At 54.5% G+C, this 21,042-nt stretch overlaps 2 protein-coding genes and 1 long non-coding RNA gene across 8 annotated transcripts in view; 2 read left to right on the top strand and 1 right to left on the bottom strand.

Annotated features, from left to right (window-relative positions):
- The window catches only part of GABPB2 (GA binding protein transcription factor subunit beta 2), a 47,701-nt gene extending 42,792 nt beyond the window's left edge, over positions 1–4,909 (top strand). Inside the window, exon 8 of the mRNA XM_032267407.1 lies at positions 3,846–4,909. Within this exon, the coding sequence (XP_032123298.1) occupies positions 3,846–4,004 (159 nt within the window). The 3' untranslated portion in view covers positions 4,005–4,909. The remainder of the gene's footprint in view (positions 1–3,845) is intronic.
- A 399-nt stretch (positions 4,910–5,308) lies between these two features.
- SEMA6C (semaphorin 6C) lies at positions 5,309–20,740 on the bottom strand. Of its 6 annotated transcripts, none has more exons than XM_032267400.1 (20): positions 20,497–20,740; positions 18,481–18,530; positions 16,595–16,766; positions 14,536–14,650; positions 14,179–14,242; positions 13,966–14,022; positions 13,516–13,617; positions 13,202–13,292; positions 12,871–12,990; positions 12,596–12,684; positions 12,065–12,282; positions 11,647–11,778; positions 11,213–11,365; positions 10,797–10,970; positions 10,373–10,519; positions 10,015–10,092; positions 9,837–9,892; positions 9,616–9,660; positions 9,179–9,274; positions 6,961–8,764 (listed from the first exon to the last, which is right to left on the bottom strand). In XM_032267400.1, the coding sequence occupies exons 3-20, from the start codon at positions 16,710–16,712 to the stop codon at positions 7,731–7,733; spliced, it is 2,889 nt and encodes a 962-aa protein (XP_032123291.1). In that variant the 5' UTR covers positions 16,713–16,766; positions 18,481–18,530; positions 20,497–20,740; the 3' UTR covers positions 6,961–7,730. The 6 variants fall into 6 exon arrangements, with proteins under 6 accessions (XP_032123293.1, XP_032123295.1, XP_032123291.1 ...); XM_032267399.1 differs by having other exon boundaries at positions 20,501–20,698; XM_032267402.1 differs by lacking the exon at positions 9,179–9,274 and having other exon boundaries at positions 5,309–8,764; positions 11,575–11,778; positions 20,501–20,698.
- On the top strand, positions 13,143–14,433 carry LOC116542471. Its single transcript, XR_004265235.1, has 3 exons — positions 13,143–13,336; positions 13,523–13,638; positions 14,126–14,433. It is a non-coding gene; the product is annotated as an uncharacterized LOC116542471 (long non-coding RNA).
- Positions 20,741–21,042: the final 302 nt, after the last annotated feature.

Below are 21,042 nucleotides of genomic sequence, written 5' to 3'. Positions count from 1 at the left end.
ATGTTAGAAACCAAATTGACTTTTTTTTTTTTTTTTTTTTTTTGAGACAGAGTCTTGCTCTGTTGCCCAGGCTGGAGTGCAGTGGCATGATCTCGGATCACTGCAACCTCCATCTTCCAGTTCAAGCGATTCCCCTGCCTCAGCCTCCCGAGTAGCTGGGACTACAGGAACCTGCCACCATGCCCGGCTAATTTTTGTATTTTTAGTATAGACAGCATTTCACCATATTGGCCAGGCTGGTCTCAAACTCCTGACCTTGTGAGCTGCCCACCTCAGCTGGGCACAGTGGCTCACACCTATAATCCCAGCACTTTGGGAGGCCGAGGCAGGAGGATCACTTGAGGCCAGGAGTTTGAGACCAGCCTCACCAACCTGGTGAAACACAGTCTCTACTAAAAATAAAAAAATTAGCCGGGGGTGGTGGCACATGCCTGTAGTCCCAGCTATTCAGGAGGCTGAGGCAGGAGAATCACTTGAACCGAGGAGGTGGAGGTTACAGTGAGCCGACATTGCACCACTGTACTTCAGCCTGGGCAATAGCACAAGACTCTGTCTCAAAAATAAATGAATAAAATAAATGAATTGACCAGGGAATTTGCTTAGGATATGTGATAATGCCATGTATGCTGAAAAATTCAAGGCTGGACATGATGGCTCACATCTGTAATCCCAGCATTTGGGAAGGCAAAGGTGGGAGGATCACTTAAGCCCACGAGAGTTGGAGACCAGCCTGGGCAACATAGTGAGACCTCATTTCTATAGAAAATAAAAAAAATTAGTTGGGTGTGGTGGTGCATGCCTGTGGTCCCAGCTACTCCAGAGGCTGAGGTGGGAGGATTGCTTGAACCTAAGAGATAGAGGCTGCAGCGAGCTGTTTTCATGCCACTGAGCTCCAGCCTGGGTGACAGAGATAGAGATGGACCTGCCTCTCCACAGGGCAGGACTTCTTTCCACTCCTATGGTAGCTATTTTGACTGGCACTTGTAAAATATCTTACACCTCTGAACGAACAGGAAGGAAATCCCAGATAAAGGCTATGGCAGAAGGAACAGACACTTTATATATCTACTTTCCTGGTTTAGGAATTAGGAATATTAGTTTGGACCAGGTGCAGTGGCTCTCATCTGTAATCCCAACACTTTGGGAGGCTGAGGCAGGCAGATCACAAGGAGTTCGAGACCAGCCTGGTCAACATAGTGAAACCCTATCTCTCTAATAAAAAATACAAAAATTAAGCCGGGTGTGGTAGCATGCACCTGTAATCCCAGCTACTCAGGAAGCTGAGGCAGGAGAATCACTTGAACCTGGGAGATGGAGGTTGCAGTGAAACGAGATGAGATCACGCCACTGCACTCCAGCCTAGGCAACAGAGCAAGACTCCATCTCAAAAAAAAAAAAAATATATATATATATATATATATATACCAGTTTAAGAAATGATTTTTTTTCTTTTTTTTTTTTCTCTCGCCAGTATGATGATAACTATTTTAAGAAAGCTTGTGTGGCTCTCTCCTATCATTATAGACCTCGAGCGCTAGAAAATTTGAGGCATTTACTGAAGTCTTCCTAAAAGTTTAATATTGAGCCTGGTGTGGTGGCTCACGCCTGTAATCCCAGCACTTTGGGAGGCTGAGGTGGGCGGATCACAAGGTCAGGAGTTCGAGACCAGCCTGACCAACATGGTGAAACCCAGTCTTTACTAAAAATTCAAAAATTAGCCAGTGTGGTATCGTGTGCCTGTACTCCCAGTTACTCAGGAAGCTAAAGCAGGAAAATCCTTTTAACCTGGGAGGTGGAGGTTGTGGTAAGCCGAGATCACGCCACTGCACTCCAGCCTGGGCGACAGAGGGAGACTCCATCCCAAAAAAAAAACAAAAAAAAGTTTAACATTGAATGGGAATCAGTTTGTGTACCAATGTATTAGAGAAGGCTTCCTCTTCTCTACTCCTTGTGCAGGCCCATCTCTGGATGGCTAGAAAAGGAGCTTCAGAATGGACTATGTCATGACCACCTGTATGCACTCTAGGTTCTTATCTCTCCATTTTATGTGGTGACTATTTCCCCCTTCTGAGTCGTACTCTATTTCCTATGCCAATTTTTTATTTTTGAGTCTCTGGTGCTGCCCTTTTACAATTTTTATTTTTTAGCCCGTCTAGTATTAGGGGTGAGGTGATATTCCCAGACTCTACAGTAACAGTTTGGCATGGTAGTAGCAGGAAATTGTGATTCCATATCTTCCCCTACCCCTCCTGTTCTGCTTTTGTGATTCCATGGTTCCTATCTCATTGAGGCTTTCTCAGGCACTTGAATTTAATTAGTAGGTCATTTGTACTCTCTAGGCCTTGTCTTTTCTCTCTCCATTCCCCTCCTTCCCTACCACATATTCTTTGTCTATTCTGAGGTGGTTTGTTTCTAAAAGTTAATCTAGGTCACCTTCTATATCATGTGCTTCCTAGTTGGCTTTAAGCATCTTGTTCTAGCAACATTGATGGTAGCAGCTCTCTCCCTGGCTTTGCCCCATGTGCTCTCCTTCTGTCAAGGCCATTTGTGTGCGTATTGGGGCGGGGCCGGGGGATGCACGGAGACTATTCTGACAATGTCCTCAGTTTTTCAGGTTGTCTGACAGCTTTATGTACAGCATATTTTTAGAAAAACTTAAATATGCTTTTTTATTTAGAATAAAATAGGGTTTGATTCTGATGAACAAGTTTGTGTGTATATGTGTATGAGCATTTATATGTATATATACTTATACAGATATATATTATATATAGTTTTTGTACTATCATTTAAAATAAAAATGTTTCTCAATAAAATGTCAAAGCCGACCATTTTAGGGTGTCATTGAATTTGTTTTCATCTCCTGGGCACAATTTGTATCTATTCTCTGTTCACAGGTGAACCACAAGAGCTCATTTTCCCTGTCCAACTGAGCCAATTGCAGGGGGAGGGGTATAGATCTAACCCATGCACACCCACTGCCTTTTCCTTATCCACCTCTCTCAGCCTGGTATTCTTGACAGGCAGAGCAGGTTGAGGTAAGAAGTGAAATGAGAATGAGGAGGGCTTTTGACCAGCTTATTAAATGTACATTTTCCTTCTTTCTCTCTCCCCCTACTCCCTTCCCTAAAAGCAAACAACCAAGGGAGGACAGTAGCTGAAGAAAATGATTATGTGCCTTGTGTGGGAGTAAAGTCAATGCTGAGATGTGCAAGGAAAAACATTAGACTCAGGAATGCTTAGAAAGAGCAGATTTACTTTGCCAGCTTCTCAGCTATTCTTGGTTAATAGGGTGCTTGCTGCTATCTTAGTCCAAAATCAGCACACATTTATTTAAAAAAAATAGGAGGAGCAGGGCCAGGCTCAGTGGCTCACACCTGTAATCCCAGCATTTTGGGAGGCCAAGGCAGGTGAATCACCTGAGGTCAGGAGTTCAAGACCAGCTTGGTCAACATGGTGAAACCCCATCTCTACTAAATATACAAATATCAGCTGGGTGTGGTGGTATGCGCCTGTAATCTCAGCTACTCGGGAGGCTGAGGCAGGAGAATCACTTGAACCTAGGGCCTGAGACTGCAGTGAGCCAGGATTGTGCCATTGCACTCCAACCTGGGCAACAGAGTGAGACTGTCTCCAAAAAAAAAAAAGGGAAAAAAATGATCCAAGCAGCATTTCCTATAAACTCCCCAAAGTAAATTTTGCTCCAAAACTAATTTGGGGGTATCTGCATAGAGTTTCTGGCCAACAATACTTAAGCAAGAAAGGTAAAAAATAATCTCTCCTGTGGGGAATGAATGGGGTCTTCATCTCTAGGTATGCTGGGTGTTTTCTTTCTTTCCTTCCAGATTATGCTCCTCCATTCTGTCTCCTGTTCTCTGTCCTGGGAGAGTGACAAATATGAACATCAATGGGCTTCCTGTGTTTTGGCTTCCAGTTGGATTCAGCCAATAGGGGGCCCTGGCAGGAGACTCAGGGGAGAGAAAAAACTGAAGTCAATGTATTGACATCTGCCCGGCACAGTGGCTAACTCCTGTAATCTCAGCTACTGGGGAACCTGAAGCACGAAAATCACTTGAACCTGGGAGGCGGAGGTTTCAGTGAGCTGAGATCACACCACTCCACTCCAGCCTGCAATTCTATCTTTAAAAAGAAAAAAAAAAGTCACTGCTTCTCTCAAAGCACTCTCCCCCTCCAGGACCTAGAAACCAGTATCTCCTTTATCCTTTTAGGCCAAAGGCAGTTATTAGCCTCCAGCTACTGACCTATCCTTTGCCCATACCTTTAAAAATAATCCTTCATTATTTTGAGAATGTTATTTTCTGTTGGGACCCTGTCCAATACAACTGGTAAAGATAGGTGATCTTTTAGATTTATAGGTTTCATATTTTATCCATGTACTTGAAACTTACTTTCATACATACAACCTTACGTTCTTATGAGCTAACAGTTCTGAAGGGTCAACTGCTGGATTAAGTAGCAGACAATGACGCGTACCCGTGTGGTTTTCATGCATGGGATGGTGACATTAAGGAGTTAAAAATCTGAGAGACAATAACAACTCAGGCCCCTGTGACTTCGCCTCCAAAGAACCCAAGATGCTGAACAGCTTTTCAAGCTCTACGAGTGTGGAACCTTCTGTTTCAAGTCCCCAAAGCCTTACATAAACTGATGGACTCTGCCTGCTGGGGCCATGGTTTCTCCATAATCTCCCAGGATGCCTCTGAGAAATCAGCCTAGAAATCCCTGAGGATGATGATGTCCTCCTGTTGGCACATTCTGGTTTTCCTTAAGACAAAAACTGAGCTAATAGTATGATTTTTTAAAAAGAATATTAGTAAATTCCTTGAAGTCATATTTATCCTGTCGTCAAAAATAATTTCTTTGAATTCATCCTCAATGTATTATTTACTACTCTTTTTTTTTTTTTTTTTTGAGACGGAGGTTCACTCATGTTACCCAGGCTGGAGTGCAATGGCGCGATCTCACTGCAACCTCCGCCTCCTGGGTTCAGGCAATTCTCCTGCCTCAGCCTCCTGAGTAGCTGGGATTACAGGCACGCGCCACCATGCGCAGCTAATGTTTTTGTATTTTTAGTAGAGACGGGGTTTCACCATGTTGACCAGGATGGTCTTGATCTCTTGACCTCGTGATCCACCCGCCTCGGCCTCCCAAAGTGCTGGGATTACAGGCTTGAGCCACCGCGCCCGGCCTTATTTACTACTCTCTATCAGAGAGAGGTATCTGTATTAATGAATTACATACTTGGTAGAAATCTTTATTTTGGGCAAATAACTTTCCCACAGAGCACTTAATTTAAATATATATATTTATATGGTGCTTTACAAATCCCTGTTGGCATATGTTCTTTCCATTTCTTACCAAAACACAGCCTCAAAGAGGGTAGTTGAACTGCCAAGGTCACATCGAAAAGTGGTAGAGACCAAGGACTGTTGCTGTCACTGCAACATAGTTACTTCTGTTAGCGCCGAGAGTCCAGTTTAGACACTCTTTGGCTAAAGAAGTCACCATACTGATAAATACTAATAAATGAACATATTTTACAATTAAACTACAACCAGGACTTTAACCTATAAATGACTACTGCCTGCAAAGAATTACAAGATTAAATTTCCATTGCATGTATCTCTCTTTTAGGTCTACATTTAGGATCATTTACCCCTTTTGTTTGTGACCACCTTCGGGCCAAGAACTGTATTTGCGTTTTGTCCCTCAGAGGACTGTGAAAGGCTGCAGCCTTGAAATTTTTGCCTTGTCCTTGCTTTAAAATCTCGGTTGGAAGAGGATAATGAAGTCAAGTGACTGGATTCTCTACTCCTTCCTTGCTTGCTTACTTTCCTCCAGTATCTAGGAAACTAACACTGGCCCCAAAGCACCTTGCTTTAGGTTAAGGCATCCGATACGGGAAAAACTGAGACTAAAGGACCACTCTAAGCTGTTGAAACAAGAGCCAAGCAAAAAGGGGTCAGACTCTGGAGGACAACCAAATTTGGCCAATCTAAACTGAAATAGGAGTAATGTTCAGAGGGCATTAAAAAACCCTGAGGGCAAAACCTATAGATGAAAATTCTAAGGATACAAAGGGAAAGGGATTGCCTAGTAAAAGCAGATCGCAAAGTTAGGAATAGGAATAGCCTATGCGTGAGTTTGGAGGAAATACTATCTCACAACATGCCATGCCTTTAGAAAGCTTTTTCACATTCTAGTACTTGAGCCTCTCAACCCCATTTTTCAGATGAGCAAATGGAGGCTCCGGGAGGAGTTTTGACCCGTCATAATCTCAGGTAGTAAAGGGCGGAACTAGGAACAACCTCAGGGTTCTTCCCTTAATTATCCTCAGCAGTTTCTCGCGGAGGACTTCTAGGTAGCAAACGGGAAAAGGGACTGAGGAGGCTTCCTTAGCAGCAGTGAGTTGGCCCGGCCCCCAGGCGGCGCCAGCGGGAGAATGTGAGGCTTGAACTGGGCGGACACTGCAGCTACGAACGGGTGAAAAACCCGATTTGTAAATTCGCACCAACTGCCGCCGCCGGCATTAGGCCTTAAGCGTCGTTAGCGCGAGGGTGGTGGGCGGTGCAGGTGGTTCTGTTCATCTCTCCCAGTGGTGCCGGGGATAACGCAGCCAGTCCCAGGACGGGCAGCCAGTTCCAACCGGAGCAAAGCGAGCATCAGGAACGCCACACACTGGCTGATCCCGGGCGCGCGGGGCTCGAGCGCGGCGGAGGCGCCTCGGCGGGGGGCGGGGGGGGGGTGGCTGCGCATGCGTGTGACGCCGCGCGCGCTCCCGCCCCCTCCCGCTCTCCGCGGAGGCCACTCCTCAGGGAAGAGCTGCGGGCAGAACCTTGCCTCCAACAGGGCCGAATCGTTTGCGTTTTTTGCAGCCTACCCCTCCTGCGACCCAAACTCTTCTAGGCAGTCTCAGGACAAGATTTTCTGATGTGGAACTTCAGTTAACGTACGCTGCAGCTTCATTTTATTTCTCAAAAAATTCCCTCCCCCGCCGCATCCCATAGACTCGGCCTGTCAGCAGGTCCCTCTTACCTCGATCCGGGAGCGAGCTCCGAGGGCCGTCCCCAGGCCCACCCCAGCTCTCCCGGGTCCCCGGGCCCAGGCTCACCTCGGCACCAATAGTCCGCTCGCTTCCTTCAGTAGCCCTTTCCTGACTCGCCCCGGCGGGACCGCAGCCATCCCATTACCCGGGAGAGCCCAGGGCCCGACGAAGGGCGAGGGCGCCGCGAGCGAGCCGACCGACTGCCGCCCTCCCCGGCCCGAGTAAAGCAGGCAGCGGCTGCGGACACGGCTGTATTGGGAAGCGGAGGCTCCTACACAGTAGGAGAGGCACGTCCCAGCCCCGGAGGCCCGAGGACTCGGACACAACGCGCGCGGCCCGCCTGGGGCCAGTCTCTGGGGGCGCCCCGAGGGGCGAGTTAAGGCAGCTTGGCTGGAAGGGAGCGGGGAGTGGGAGTCCGCCAGCTCCCCGCGAAGTGCTGGCTCACCTCCCACTCCTCTCTCGAGGGCAGGGGGAAGGCCAGTCGGCAGTCAATAAATAGACCCGAGGCGGAAAGGGGCCTCGGGAGGCTCTGCGAGTCGGGAAGGCTGGAGGTGCGGGGCGAGGGGGCGAGGGGGCGGTGAGGCGTCCTGAAGAGCGTCCCGCTCGCGGCCGAGAGGACTCCCCACCCCGCCCGCGCTCCGCTGGAGGCCGGGGGCCGCTCCCTTTAAAAGTTGAAATGGCCGCCGTTCGGGACGGCCTGGCGGGAGGAGGGCCCGACGAGGGGAGGCTTCGGGGACAGTTGGGGCTTCTCCATGTCCACCCTCTTCAGGGCGCGGCCCCGGTAGCCCTCGGGCCGGCCCAGGTACAGGAGGTGCCTCCCGGGCCCCCCGGAGTACCTGGAGGGACCCCCCGAGGGGACTCGAGTGAGCAGGGCAGGGGGGGCCCGGTGGCTGGAGAAAGGCAACCTCCGGCCCCCTCCGACGCCCAGCCGGGGTGCGGGGGCGGAGAGCGCGGGCCGGGCGGTGGCAGCGGCGCACCTGCCCTCGGGGGGCACGTCCAGCCTCAGCGGCGGGGCGCACTCCGGGCGCCGGGGACTGGGGCCGCCCAAGAGGGCGGGGGCGGGCTCGGGCGGGAGCGCCCGCGAGGTTAAGGGAAGTGGGGGCTCGGCCCCCTTCCTGGGCGGTTGCGGGCCGTGCAGGTAGCGCAGCAGTTCCTCCAGGGTGGTGACTTCCACGGCCTGCCCGGGACAGCCGGGCGGTGGCGGCCTCACCAGCACGCGGGGCGCGGGCCCGCCCCCCGCGTTTCCGCCCCTAGAGCGGCCCGGGCCCTCCTTGGCGTTGTTCCTGTTCTGGTTCCACTCCCAGGGGTCCCCAGCGGCGCGGAGGTGCTTGACCGGCAGCTCCGGCGTGGACTCGGGGGTGGGCAGGCAGGCCAGCTCCGGCGGGGGCACGCCCTCGGGAGGCGGCAGGAAGGTGGTGTACAGCTGCGGCGTCTGCACCGCGTCGCCGTCCTTGGACGGCAGCGGGGGCTCTGGGCCCCCACCGTGTAGCCGGGCCAAACTGCGGAGGGAAAGAGGGCGCGGGAGCCCCGGAGTCTCGATGTCCTTGCCTCTACGTCGGTGGGCGCGGCGACAAGCACAGGAGACCAGGAGGCCAGACACTGAGGCGCCCAGAGCGAAAGCTGCGGCCACACTGGCCAGGAGGAGTGGGATGGGGACCGAGCGGGAGGCTGAGGCTGGGGGCGGGTCCCGGCGCACGCCTGCCGACCGAGAGGGAGGAGGAAGGCTCAGCCAAGGGGAGGTGGCGCGGCGGGGGGGGGACCTCGGCTCAGAGGCGCCGGCAGTTCCCAGGCCTGATACCATCCACAGCCTCCACCATCCTCAGGATTCACCTCCCCTGACCCCTCAGCAACAGCCCACGTACTACCCCTCACACTCAGACCAGAGCTTGGGCCTGGGGAGTCCCATCCCAGCTCTGGCCCCTGTAGCCATGCCAAGAGCAACTGCCAAACTGCTCGTGCAGATGGAGGGGGGCTGGGATGCCCAGCTCTGGGGAGAGGAGGCTCCAAACGGGCGTTAGTGAGCACCAAACACAGGTCAGTGAGGGGCTTAGAACACTCCGAGAATCAGCAGCCCCACACTTCACTCCTGTCCCTCCCAGGTAGCCCCCTTACCCCGAGTGTAAGCTCCAAGAGTGGAAGACTGGGGCCAGGGGTGGGCATCACTGGGGGGACTGAGGGTCCCAAGGTCAGGACCAGGACCCGGAAGCACTGGTGACAGAGACCAGGTCAGAGCCAGTGAGGCTCCTGATCTTTCCCCTTGACACCCTTCCAGGGGTCCTTCCTCCCTCCTGTGGAACCTAGAAGTCCAGAATACCAGCCTCTACTTTCTTCCGGGCATGGGGCAGGGCTCATCATGCAGGACATTTATTTATTCAAAAAGTGCCCTACTGTGTGCCAAGTACTGAGCTACATGCTGGGTATCTGGAGGATGCTGACCCTTTTCTGAGACTCCCAGGGTATTCAGGATGCTGGTCTGCTGCTGCCACAGGACACATGCTCAGGTATGTGGGCTGAGCAAGGGAAGGTGGAGTTGGTACAAGAGGACTCACCATAAGCAGAATCCCCAGGGCCAGACTGACTCCCAGTAGCTCCGTCTGTGAAGAAGCAAGAGGGTGAAGATTGGGGGGAGGGAGAAGCTTCATGAAGAACTGATGGGGTGACTGTGCCACAGAAGGAGAGAAGGACAAGAGTCCAAGCCTGGGATGGTGTCTGTGGCCATCATAGCCATGTGCAAGCTTTGGCTTCAACCGCAGACACCTCTTCTGTTTACCTTGGCAGTCACCATGCTCCATGGATTCCTGGCTCCCAGCCCGATCCACATCAGTCCTAGGAGGAAAATGAGGTGGCTCTAGAATTCTGTACCTTGTCCCTGTCTCCCACTCTGGCCCTCTTGCTCTTTTAGTGGTGGGGAGTTTTATGTTCAGGAAATCCAAGGACCCATCACTCACCCACCAGGTCCCCTGATATCCACACAGCCTCTGGAGCTGTGCCATCCACAGTATGGGTCCTGAGAAGCCAGACAGCTCCTAGGGAAAGCAGAGGCATGTGAAGCTGGAACCCTTTCCACTCTAGTCACTTAACATTCTCCTGCCTCTTCCCGCCCTTGCTTACAGGAGACTCCCAGCCTCATTCTCTCCTGCCCACCCCAGTCTCTCCACACCCTGGTTGCTGCCCACCTTCAGAATGCTTGAGGTACCCACACACATCCCAGCCATCCCCTATGTTTCCCTGCCAACCCCAAGACCTGTTTCTGTGCTCTTGCTGGCCTGGGGAGCTTGCCCACACAGGGCCTCAGGCCCCTCTCACCTCTGACAGGCCCCATGCCGGGCACACCGGCTGAGAGGGAGGTAGACAATACAGCCAGAAAAAGCCACAAAGAGCCTGTGACCCTCAGTGTCCAGCTCCAGCCCTATGATCCGTCGTGCTGTTAGGGCTGCCCGCTTCCCACTGCACCTAGGATGAGGCCAGAAGGAATCAGAGATGGGCAGGTGAGGCTACCTTTACCCCGAGGGAGTAGAAAAACAGCGAGGAGGTGCACAAGAAACTGAGCACAACCCATGGAGCTGCCTTGCCTGACCACACTGCCCAGTCTTCTTGCCAAGCCTCTCTAGCCCAGAGCTCCCACCCTGCAAAAGCCAATGTTGATGTTTCCAACCCATTCCCACATCCACAGCTGCTACCTCCCATCCCATCCTTGCTCTGCAGGGGGCCTGCTCTCCAAAGGTCTCACCGGGCAGGGCTGTAGGCATCAATCTCTTCCAGGAGGATCGGCTCAGGTCCCCCAGATTGCCCACCTGGGGGCAGCACCTTAAGCACTGTCCCATCGTTGGAGCCAAGGAACATGACTGTGATGTTACTGTAGGGACCAGCCATGCCATCCACAGCTACCTGGGTCAGTAGGGCCCTGGAGAAAAGGGCTTGAGGTCAGGGAACCTGTTAGGGAAGCCTGAGCATTTCAGGGAGAGCCCGGCTGTCCTGGTGGCTGTGCCTGTGCCCTCCCCCCAGGCCCCAGGGTTCTCTTCTTAGCTCTCTCCATTCTACTTTTACAAGTTCTTCCTCCCACCAATGTGGTTTACCTTGTGGGGTCTAAGAAAAAGGAGGGTGGCCGAGGACGGGGGCGGTGGTCAGTGTTTTTCAGCCCCATACCTGCTAGTGAGAGTGAGTAGAGGCTGATGGGTGGCAGGCGGCACAGCGGGGTCCAGCAGTGGGTGAGCCTTGATGAAGGTCAGGACATCATCAGGGAGGTCTCGAGAAGAGGAGAACAAGGCAGCTCCCCCTATTCCTGCACAGGATCCTGGCCTGGGGGTGCATAGGAAGGGGCTGCCTTGGGACTGGGAGCTAGAGCTTCAGTTAAGCTCTGTGCCCCCCATTGCTCCCAAACATGACTAGAAAGCCTTGCTCCCCCTCCACACAGACACTCATACCACTGCTCCCCTTCCCTGCCACAGCTCTTTGGTCCCACTGCCACCCCACTGTAGCTCCCCACCCTGAGGCCTTGGACATCTTACCCCCTCCTCATAATCCTGTCTTGCAGAAGCAAGCAGCATCTGCCCCCACAAAAGCCATTCCATCTCGGGTACCTGGGTGAGGGGACCCTGTCCTCAGACACAGGAGTCCAGGCCCCATCCAGACTCCGCTGCTCCTTGAACTTGCCCTCAAACCCACGCTCAATCTCATCCAGGTAGAAGGCGCAGACAGCAGAGCCAGGGATGCTGGAGGAGCCAGAAAAGATGCAGGATAGGTGCTGAAAGGAACTGCACAACTTTCCCCAGGAAGAAGTGGTGGCCCCCTTCACGCACCACGTTAGGAGGTGGAGACTGAGGAGGTGGGGCAGCCACTGGGTGCCACACTAGGAGAAAACATGGTAGGCAAGACAGCAAACTGGCTTTGCTTAGAGGTTTCCTTGACAGCCCCCCATCAGCAGGCTGTGAAAGGGGAGTTTGGAGGCTGGTGAGGCAGGGGACAGATCGGGTCACATTAGTTAAGACTAGTACCAACCTATTGGTCTGGGTGGTGAAGACCCCAAAGAGAGCAGAGCGGCCATGCAGGTTCACAGGCCCAGTCAAGGCCTGTAAAACGTCAAAATAGAAAGCAGAGTCCCCAGGGACAGAGCAGTTGAGCCGCAGCTTCAGGAAGGATGTCCAGTGGCGGTCCAAGGCCCGAGGCGAGCCGCCCATGTCACGTTTACACACTCGGGCTACTCGGGAGAACTGCACCTGGGGGAAGAGAGTGGAGCAGACAGCAGTGAAGGAGCCACAGGGCCAGCTGTGTGCACGGGTGTGGTGAGTTAGCACCAAGGAAGCAACGTGTGGGGCATAGTGAATGAAGGGTGTATTGTGGTTGGTCAGTGTGGGTCAAGGGTGAGGGACAAGCAAGATGTGGGGGCACAGGCCTCGGGGCTACTCCAAGCTGGGGGCTGAGAGTCCAGGGGATTGCTTTGTGGAGATCATGGTCAGGAGCTCTCCTCCCACTCAGACTGGCTCCTCAGGATCCAGCAGAACCCTCCAGCTACCCACCCCACCTCCTTACCCTCCCCAGCCGGGCATCCTCCACAGAGACCTCGCGGAAGAAGAAGTAGACATGGTCTCCATGCTCCAGGGCATGGACAAAGTGTGGCTCTAAGGTGGGGAGTGACAGGGAAGGGTATAGAAGAGTATCTGTATCTGCTCAGAAGCTCTTGGTCCCACACCCCTCTCCCCATCGCGTACATACCCACTACCACACCCTCTGCCTGCTCCCTGCCACAGTCCTCCCTCTGCACCTCCTCCCCGAGAACAGTCTCCTTTCCCCAGGCCCGCCCTGACCTCGGAGCCACTTGGAGTCGTACTTGGCGGAGCGGAGTGGGGGCTGAGGCCCAAGGCTTCTGTAAACTACAGCATCACTGGCCTGGAAGTCTGCAGCTGTGGCTGAGTACAGGCTGCCGTCTGGAGGGATGGGTGAAGTGGGGTCAGGGGAGGGCTCGGGGATCTGCATCCTGCCTCTTCTTGGGCCTCCCGCACCCCTGCCTAGGCCTGGCCCTGGCCCCTACCTCAACCCTCCACTCAGGGGAACGGGGGAAAAGACCGGTTGGGAGAGGAGCTGAGGTGGGAGCTCCCTCCAGCCGCATGCTTGCTTCTCACATGCCCAGTTGCACACCTGCAAAGACGGCCACGTTGGACTGGGTGGCGTCAAAGGGGCATCGAGCCTGCCCACTCAGCTCCTCACCCTCCTGCTGCAGCGAAGTTATCTGGGGGCAGAGGGAGCAGATCCTGGAACCTTTAGGGTCTTGGAGTATGGCTCCACAGCCTGTCCCTTCCGGTCCCATTGCCTCCTCCCCACTCCCTCTGAACCCCTTGCATTCTGGGCACTCCCATTCCCCAACCCCACTTCCTGGTCCTTTCCCATCAAACTGATTGCCCATCTTGGGGTCCCCCCAACTCCCATCCTGACCCCCACCCTCTCTTTTGTACCCCATAGCTGCGGCACACAGGACTGAATGAGTTCGTTCCACAGGCGAGGAGCGTCTGGGAGTCCCAGGGAAGAAGAACACGAATATAGTTGTAGCACTCGTCCTAGAGAACCCAAAATTCTAGGTCAATGACGGGGTTCTAGGTCTGAGACAAGGGGGAATAGATAGGTGGGCTACTCCTTTTGGGTCCATCCAAGCAATGTGGGATAAAGTCCCAACTAAGCTGTTTGCTGGCCCTCTGGCCTTAAGCAAATCCTTTGGCCTCTCTGAGCCTCACTTTTCTGTGAGGCATGTAAGAGAAACTAAAAATCAGGAATTCTCTTTCCTCCCCATTTTCCCCTGTGGCTGGGATGGAAAAAGTGTGAAGGAAATTGGGCATGGTAGAGACCGGCTGGACGGAGACTGGAGGCAGAGTAATCCTCTCCTTCCCTCCGCGTTCTCATCTCCTCACCGTCAGCTTTCCCCGCACGGCACAGTTCTCCACATCTTGGCTCCTCCATGTTAGATACTGAAGGGAGAAGTTGAGGAGGGAAAATCATGGGGCAACTGGGTTCCCTCCTCACATTATGGCTTCTTTTGGATTCTTCTTCCCACCCCCTGACCCCCATTAGACCTCTCCCAGCCTCATCTCCATGTCTGGACCTCTTCCCACACAGCCCCTCACCTTGTTAGGCACCAGCCCCTCCCCTTCTTCTTGGGCTTGAAGATCAAAGGAGAAAACGTGATCCCTGAAGGGGTATAGAAGGAGGGATCAGAGCCTAGTCAAGGCACCCCAGCTGAGCTCCTTACCCCCACCTTACCCACTGTCAGCTGTTCAGGGACAAACAGCGCGGACCTTCTGCCCCCTGCCTGCCCCTTAACTCCATGCCTCGGCATTTGTGCTCTGGGTCCAAGCATGTCCACACCCCACGGCTTGTGCACCTGCATGTGTCCCCTGCAAGATGCTGCAGTGGCCATGCAGGTCCCATGTCTGCCCAGGAGCATGCATGTCTGCCCCACAACTGTGCCACGGCCAGTTTACCGGGCAGCCACTAGCAAGGTCCGGTTCAAGGTCAGGAATCTCTGAAAGTCCAGCCCAAGTTCTGCAGCCACAGAATCATCCTCCAGGCCCCGAAACCAGGATAATGGGGAAGTACCTAGAGGACACAGGGAGGTGGGGCACTGAGGGCCGGCCAGGATACCACACGCTTCCCAACACCTGCTCCAACCCGATGAAATCCAGCAGCGGCACCCTGGTATGTGAGGTTAGAGTGCCCAAAAGCTACTCCTAACGACACCAACACTGAGTGCTTAACCTCTGCCAAACAGTGTTAGCACTTTGCACCCACTGTCTCATTTAATGCATAGCCCTATGAGGTAGCTTTGGCCCCATTTCCAGATGAGGAGCCTGGGGCCAGAAGCCATTTAGGAATCTGCTCATTTAGTTTGGAAGCGGCAGGTATTCAGATCAGGATTCAGATCCAGGTCTGCCTGCCTCCAGAGCTGAGCCTCGTCCCTTCTCAGAACTGCCTTGGGGCTGGCAATTTCCTTTCACTCCCACCTTGAGGGCTGTCCCACCAGAGCATTTACTCACTCCATTTCTCCCAGCCCTCTCTGCGCCCTCCCCTCAAGGCTCTTCACAGACCACCTCAGCCCTCCAAGGTTTCTGTCTCCTCTGACCACCTCACCTCCAGCATCCACCTGGCTGGCTCATGGTGGAAACCACAGTCATCAGTGGTCAAAGGATAGCCAGAGTTCAGGGATAAATGATTTAACATTGCTAATGTGCTTGAACTGCTTCTAGCACATAGGAGTGTTTGCTATTCTTATCTATCCCTTAACAATTACTCCCAGTAACCAAACTGCAGTTCCTCCATCCTTAAAATTCCTCTAAATCCAGACTGGGAGTAGTGGCTCATGCCTGTAACCCCAGCACTTCGGGAGGTGGATCATAAGGTCAGGAGTTCAAGCCCAGCCTGGCCAACACAGTGAAACCCTGTCTCTACTAAAACTACAAAAATTAGCCAGGCTTGGTGGCGAGTGCCTGTTATCCCAGCTACTCGGGAGGCTGAGGCAGGAGAATCGCTTGAACCCAGAAGGCAGAGGTTGTAGTGAGCTGAGATCATGCCACTGCACTCCAGCCTGCAAATAGATAAAGGTTCTTCTCAGAAAAAGTGGGTTCATGCTTTCTATCATGGTGGATTTATTGCTGGTACCAGTGGTGGAGAGGGAGGTAAGAGGTGCTGGGAATCACTGAACTAGTATTAGGTCTTCTCTTTGTAGCTAAGAATAACAGCAAACATATATAAAGGATTTACTTTGTGCCATACAGTGTTCTCAGCACTTTACATGTATAACCTCATTTAATCCCTAAATAACTCTATGAGGTAGAAGACTTCTTTTTTTAAGATGGGGTTTCACCATATTGGTCAGGCTGGTCTCAAACTCCTGACCTCAGGTGATCCGCCCGCCTCAGCCTCCCAAAATGCTGGGATTATAGGCGTGAGCCACTGCACCGGAGACCTTTTTTTTAATCTCCCTTTTTCTTTTTTTTCTTTTTTTTTAATCTTCCTTTTTTTTAAGAGATGGGGTAAGGGGTTGGGGGTGGGAGGACTCTGGCTGTGCTGCCCAGGCTGGACTACAATGGCTATTCACAGGTGCCATCACGAGCACTACAGCCTCCAACCCCTGGGCTCAAGTGATCTTCCTGCCTCAGCCTCCTGAGTACCCACCACCAGCTCACTCGCTGTTATATTCATTTTACAGCTGAGGAGACGGAGGCAAAGAAAGGTTAAGTAACGGAACCAAGGTCACACAGCTGGTGAGTAGCTGAGCAGGGATTCAAACCTGCTAAGGTTTGGTCTAGCTGAGAGTCCACGTTAACCTCCGCATGATGCTGCCTCTCAGTGAAGAAACCAAGCCCAGGGATGAGAAACAGCTGGCGGGAGGTGTCAGCTCACTCTGCCTGTTTGCTTCCTTTTGCTGGTCTGGCTGTTAGCTTCCTTGAGGCTGGGTGCCTTCCTGCACCTTGCCTCCCACACAGGGGGTCTCAGTCTCTAACTGCTCACAGAGATGGGGCAAGGTAGGTACTGGGCACTCACCTTGAAGGTCAGAGATCAACAGAGGGAGGGGGTCCTGGGGAAAGGCGGCCTGGGTATGGGGAAGCGAGAGCAGCAGCAGCAGTAGCAGCAAGGGCATGAAGTGGGGGGCACGGGGCATCCTGTGCGGGGCAGCTCAGGCCCCAGGGGGTGCCCCCTCACCCATATGCTGGCCCTGAAAGGGGAGACAGGGAAAAGTGGGGGAGGAGCCAAGTTCCCTCTCCCCTGATGCAAGCCAGCAGGCTCCTCTCCTGATCTATCCCCAGAAGACCCTGTGGGGTGGGGGAAAGAACCCTCTCCTCGGCACTGCCCCAGTCCCAGCCAGCTGTCATTGTCACTCAAGGCCCTTCCCTCTCCAACTGGCCCACACTGGCTGGTGTGAGGCCTGCAAGCATGACCCCAGGTAAGGACAGGACACACCCCCTCCTGCTGTCAGCCTTCTCACTCGGCTTTTCCTCCCCTCTCCTGACTGGGTCTGGGACATTCAGTAGGTGACACCTCCTGGCCCCCCTCTTGCTAACCCCTTCTCAACTATAATTAGAGACTGAAGCCTTAAAATTATAAATAGTGACTCCTTGGCACTGGAGGGAGGAAGAGGGCACCATGTCTGACTCCCCCTCCCTCCCAGACCCCCACAGCACCCTGGGAGCAATGCAGGCACTGTGCCCAGGCGGAGCAGTTGTGTGGCTGCCACTGTCCTTTCTAGAGTTGAGGAAGACAGAGTTGGGGTAGGCAGCCTAGAGGTCTCTGTCTGGTCTAAGCTCATGCTTCAGGGGCCCTTCCCACTGCTAGGGAAGAAGCTGAGTAGGGAGGGGAGTTGGGGTGGGGGGACTGTCTTCACCAAAAATGAATCTGCATCAAAGCCAGATCAGAGGCTAAATTTAGCTGCAGCTGTCTGCCCGACCACTGTGCCACCCCCTCCAGGCTCTCTAGCCCCCTGCTCCCTCCCTGGCTCCTAAGAACCGGTGCATATACTTGAGAGGGGAAGAGCAGACCCACCCACTATGAGAAGCCAGGGATAGAAGGGATTGGTGAAGCAACATGGCTAAACGTGCCCCTCTTTCCCTTCCTTCCCTCATCTGGTGCCTCTGAAATTGAAATATAAATAATTCAGTGACAGGCAGGCAGTTGTAGCCCAAAGTCCAGAAAAAGATGGATATGGTGGAAGAGATGGTGAGACAGGTCTCCTTCCGCCCAACAGCCTCCATCTGCCAGATGACCCTGGCTGGGCCCACAGTAGGAGGTACATACCAGCTTCCTTCCTTCCCCTAAAATTGAAGTGAGGCTCTCAGTCGGTGCCAAAAATCAGGTCTGGGAGGTCGAGAATCCTTTCTTTTGTGAACAGGTCACTATCCACCAATCCTTAGTTGCCCATCCCACCGTGTCCCCTAAAACCGACCCTGAGCTTCCAGGCCAAGCCCCCTTCCATCTCCCCAGTAATTCCACTCTTGAAGCCAGGACCCAAGTGTCCCCCCACCCCCAATCCGTCATCACTGGTGGGGAGGCTGACGTCAAGTGGGGTCACCAGAGAGTTGGAGGAGGGAAGAGAGGAACACCTAATGATGACCCCCCTTCCCCAGGGGCAGAGTAGCAGCCAGCTAACTACCCTCTGGTGTTGAAAGGCTGAGCCTTCCTCCTCCCCCAATGTGCTTCCGGTTACGCTGTTCCCAGGGGAAGAGAAAGGAAGAGAAAGGGACATAGCTTGTCTCTTATCCTCCCCAACCTGCTCTCCCCACCACCCCCCTGCCTCCAAGTTGCCCTGAGCAACTAGTATCTTCACCCTGGAAACAACTTTGGTCTCTGGCAAGTGGGGAGAAGAGCCAGCCCCTCTTCCTGCTCCCTGCTCATGCCTGCTTCCACCCCCTGCTCTCAGGAGCTGCTGTCCTTACCTGGGGTGGTGACTCCTGTGGGGGCGTGAGGGGGATAGGAAACCTCTGACCTGATGGAAGACAGGACAAAGGAGGAAAGAGATTGAGTTACACTCCCCTTCCACATCCCTTAAAAGTAAATGTAAAAATTCAAGAAAAGTCTGCTGAGGCTTGGGTAGGGGAGATGCCTTGAAAATGGGAGGAGACTGATGACACTTATTAATAGTTTGGTTACAAAGGTGCTGGTGGCTTCACACCCAGAGATGTAGGGGCAGGGCAAGGGGATGGCCCCTTGCTAGAAACTCCTAGAACTACAGGGCCAGCCTTGGCAAAGGGGGTCACTAGGAGAGTTTGTGGGGCATGACGACCACTCCCATGTTAAAGCCCTCAGAATCCAACAGCCTTCTTAGTGAAAGCGCCTTAGCTAGGGACAATAGAGGCTAATTTGCATCTCATTTACATGCTCTTCATTTCCAGGCAAAATGCTCTGATCTGATAGCAAGCACCCTCAGTCCTTCCTTCCTCCCTGAGAGGGCAGACTCTGCCTCCCTCCCACCCAGTCTACACACACACACACACACACCACTTTAGGGTGGATTAGTCCAGCCTCTAAAAACACTTGACTGGCCTTTGCATTGGCCCTCTATGATACATCTTTAAGAGGGCTTCTTGTAGCTGTTTTTGGGTAGCAGCATCTGGGCAGCTCCTCAACTCCTGGGCTGGAGAAAAGATCACTTTGCCCTGGAAGAATCCTAGCTGCTTCACACCCCCCATCTGAAGCACACGGGAGAGACCTGGCTGACTCTTTCTCCCCTTTCCAGATCCCCCCCCTTGATGGGAAGAGGAAACAGCCCTTCTCTCTCCTGGCCCTGAAGCCACCTCTGGGAGGTGGCTAGGGTCATAGCCAGAGTCTAGCAGAGCTGGGGAAGGGATGGAGAAGGGGAGACTGGGCTAGGGACAATAGCAGGAAGCCTTCGGGCTGGTGGCCGGCCCCAGTACACTGTCATCAGAGGGAGCAGGGTCACGCCAAGGGGCCTTGTGGAACTGGAGCCTTCCTTTCTCCAAGGCATTTCCCCCACCCTTGGCTCTCAGCCCCAGCTCAGCACCTACCCTCCTTCCCACCCAACCCCCAACCAGGACAATCCAGGTGTCTCGAGCCTGGAAAGAGGTGGGCCTAAGGCCAGGGGCTCGACGTGTCTCCCCCTCACTGGATCCGGGGCTCCGAGGAGGGGCCGGTAGCAGAGTCTGGGCCGGGACCGGGTCCCAGAGCCACGTTAGCGGGAGGAGGGGCTGGAGGGGCCTGCAGGCGCAGACAGACAGGGGATGGGAGCGGGGGTTGGGGAGCGGAGGCGGGTCTCCCAGGCCAGGGAAACAGGGCCAGAGGCTGAGAACCGACCAGGGCGAGCCTGAGGCCGGCGCTGAGTGGGGTCTGTGGGCTCAGGAGGCAGTCGCCAGCTCGGATGTCGTCCTTGGGAGACCTCAGTCTAACAAAGCCCCGGGCCGAGCGGGCTGAAGGACGGTGATGGGCGCTGGGACCGAGGTTGCTCGGGGGCCCCATTCGCCGCCTGCGTGCATCAGCCAACCCATCAAAGGGTGCTCAGTCTCCGGCTTGCACAAGGACAGAGGTGCACCCGTGACACGAAGTCCGGAATGGTGCGCCCCTCTTCCCATCCCTTCGGGGGCGTCAGGAGGGTCTCAGAGCCTTAGTTTCCCTGCCGGGAAAGCAAGGGACCAGGTTTTCCACCCTCTCTACGGTGCGCGCCTCAAATGATCGTTTTCGCGCTTCCCAATCCTGCAGGATGCGACTCGAAGAAAGCCCAGTTGAATGAGGTGCCCAGACTCTCCTCCCACCAGTACAGTTACGGGGCTCGGCCACGGTCCCTCTTTCCTCCCTGCACCCCAACTTCGTTGACCCTTTCCGTCAGCCAGGCACATGGGGCGCCAACACCCTCCCTGGTCCCCTAGCGCTTCAGAAGCTTGCCCCCCGCTGGCCGCGCCCTCCCCGCCTCCCCGCAGTCCCTTCCCTGCCCGGGGTACTTGCTCGGGGATCCGGGTCAGCGGGATCGAGATCGCCGCGGACGGCCCTCGGACACGCGCCGCGCTGAGTTCGCAATCCGTGGTTGGGCTCCGGCCAGCTGCGATGAGCGTCCGAATCGGATGGTGCTCGAATCTGGCGTCCGGGGCGCTGTCGGGAGAGCCCTGGGTCCGAGTCCAGCCGCGGAGCGCGGAGGAAAACAATGCGACCGCCCGGGGCTCTGGGCTCGGCCCCAGCGGCCCCGCCCGCCGCCCCGCCGGACCCACCTCCTGCCCGCCTTTGGGTGGCCGCGACTAATCCCGCCCTCGGAGGGCGGCCAGACACCGCCTTCTCGTCACCTCTCCGCCAATAGTGCCGCCCGGGGAGGGGCGCCCGGAGCACCGTCCACCCGGAGGGCCTGGCCGGGAGGCTGAGATGGAGAGACCCACGAACTGTCGCTGACACTGGGCAGAGGAAGGGATACACACACAAGCAGGGACCGGCTGACAGTGGAGAGGCCCCTGGGGAGAAATTTCATAAGAGAGGGAAGGGAGCTGGGAGGAGAAAGA

This window comes from Sapajus apella, unplaced genomic scaffold, assembly GCF_009761245.1.
Source record: "Sapajus apella isolate SASKATOON/1434 unplaced genomic scaffold, GSC_monkey_1.0 scaffold169, whole genome shotgun sequence".
NCBI lineage: Eukaryota > Metazoa > Chordata > Mammalia > Primates > Cebidae > Sapajus > Sapajus apella.
The sequence above is the reverse complement of the archived record's forward strand: the minus strand, read 5'-3'. Positions and strand labels throughout refer to the sequence as shown.